At 31.3% G+C, this 1,848-nt stretch overlaps 2 protein-coding genes across 2 annotated transcripts in view; one reads left to right on the top strand and one right to left on the bottom strand.

Moving 5' to 3' along the window:
* The window catches only part of LOC117180338 (LIM/homeobox protein Awh-like), a 12,330-nt gene extending 12,110 nt beyond the window's left edge, over positions 1-220 (top strand). Inside the window, exon 5 of the mRNA XM_033372782.1 lies at positions 138-220. Coding sequence (XP_033228673.1) covers positions 138-220 — 83 coding nt within the window. The remainder of the gene's footprint in view (positions 1-137) is intronic.
* Positions 221-890: 670 nt separating this feature from the next.
* LOC117170368 (LIM/homeobox protein Awh-like) overlaps positions 891-1,848 on the bottom strand; it is a 16,349-nt gene continuing 15,391 nt past the window's right edge. Inside the window, exon 4 of the mRNA XM_033357125.1 lies at positions 891-1,533. Within this exon, the coding sequence (XP_033213016.1) occupies positions 1,325-1,533 (209 nt within the window). The 3' untranslated portion in view covers positions 891-1,324. The remainder of the gene's footprint in view (positions 1,534-1,848) is intronic.

Genomic DNA, 1,848 nt, shown 5'->3' with positions numbered 1-1,848 from the left:
GTCGATGCCAAATGAGGTGTGAAAGTAAAACTAGTTAATAATTTTGTAAATATTACATTCAAAATGCTCTGAAGTATCAAAGTGCAAATTGTCCATGGAGCTTTGAGAATGTTAAATGTTATGGATAATTGTTTAAGGAAGCTCACGAAGAAGAAAAAAACTTCGAAATTCTGCCGGTAGCACATATTACAATAATAATTCGCATCTAGTCAGGAAATAAAATTATTTTTTTTTTAGGAAAAATATTTTTTTTCTTAATTTCAACTTGAAAATTTGTTTGGTTTGTTACTTTATTTTATTCTAATGCAATATATATGATTGATAATAAATTATAAATTAAACCTCGCTGAAAGCGTAGGAGATTTGTTTAATAACAAATTAATATTTCAACATTGCGTGAAATGCAGAATGAAGACGGAGATGTTGAAACAACTGCAAATTTTGTAAATTCGGTTTATTTTTAATGTGAAGAGGAGTTTTTCAGCTTGTCTGCGGCGTATAGTTAATATACAATCTTCTGTGATGTAAATATTGTAAATTAAGAATAAGTAACGTCGAAATATAAGCAATGCACATGAAATAAAAATCGAGCCTTTATTTAATCACTTCCTCTTTTAGATACAAAATTCAGATGAAACACTTGGGTTCGAATCGAGAGATAAAAAAATAATAAGTAAATTTGTAACAGTATAAACAGTAAAGAAATTTCTTTATTAATAACATTAATTGTTTCATTTTAAGTACACAAGAAATCACAATATGGAAACGACATAACCTTGACTTTATTGATTTAATTTAAATCAATGACAAAAAAAAGTTTTGACGTCATGACAGATGTCGAATTATTAAACATTTATATTTTATTTACAAGTACATTTACTTGGTATACATTTTTTACACAAGACATGTGATGTCTAACGATTTCATCAAGTTTACATAAATTGATTAATAATATTCTGGTAAAGCTGATTTATTTAGAAGCATTTTGATAAAAATGCTTGTCTCCTTCGTAACAGACTCTTTCTGTGGATCATAGCCTTTATAAGGATTGTATTTCCGACAGATCTCTTTTATAAAAGTTTATAGAGTAACAAAAAGACCATCAAAACTGATCACAGTGATCAATGATGGTCATTAAGACGCTCTAAATATCCAACAGTTATTTTTTGCCGTTATTCTATAAATTTATGTCTCTATTTACAGTTTTTATTTACATCCACTTTCCTTTGCTCTCCTCTAGTAGCTTATAGATAATTCTTTCTTTTTTAATGCACAGTTCTGGAAAATCAAAAATGTTAATAATCACTAGTAATGTAGTTACATATCAAATGCTCTGATGACAAAACTGTGCCTGCAGATGCGTCGGAGTTGTTGGGGTTAGGGGTGTTAGTGGAGTTAAAGGGGTCATAGGACTTCCGGGACTCTCACTACCCGCACTTCCGCCCTGGTAACTGCCTAAATAGGTTCCGAGAACGTTTACTCCAGCTTGATAGAGATCGTTTGGATGATGCTGCAGAGGCGGAGAGTGGTGCACTGAAAAATAAAAAAAGAGTATTTTGTTATGACCGCGAATCGTATGACAAGTGTAAATTATTTTGCTCATAAATGTAGCGATGTAGCATGGGCTTGACTTAAAATATTTTTCCGCACAGACATTTTTCTATCGGAAACTTTCACCAAGATGCGCAAACACAGATCAAGTGCAGGGCAGCACTTTGAGATTCGTACTCTAGAGAAGTTTTGTCGTTTTGTACAACTTCATTCTAAATGATTTTCAGGATAATTAGAAGTATATTTCCATTTTGTTCGGATAACTTTGATGTATTTCAGGTAGATGTGAGTTCCTTA

This window comes from Belonocnema kinseyi, chromosome 1 (assembly GCF_010883055.1).
Source record: "Belonocnema kinseyi isolate 2016_QV_RU_SX_M_011 chromosome 1, B_treatae_v1, whole genome shotgun sequence".
Lineage (NCBI taxonomy): Eukaryota > Metazoa > Arthropoda > Insecta > Hymenoptera > Cynipidae > Belonocnema > Belonocnema kinseyi.
This window is presented reverse-complemented; position numbering and strand designations above follow the sequence as displayed.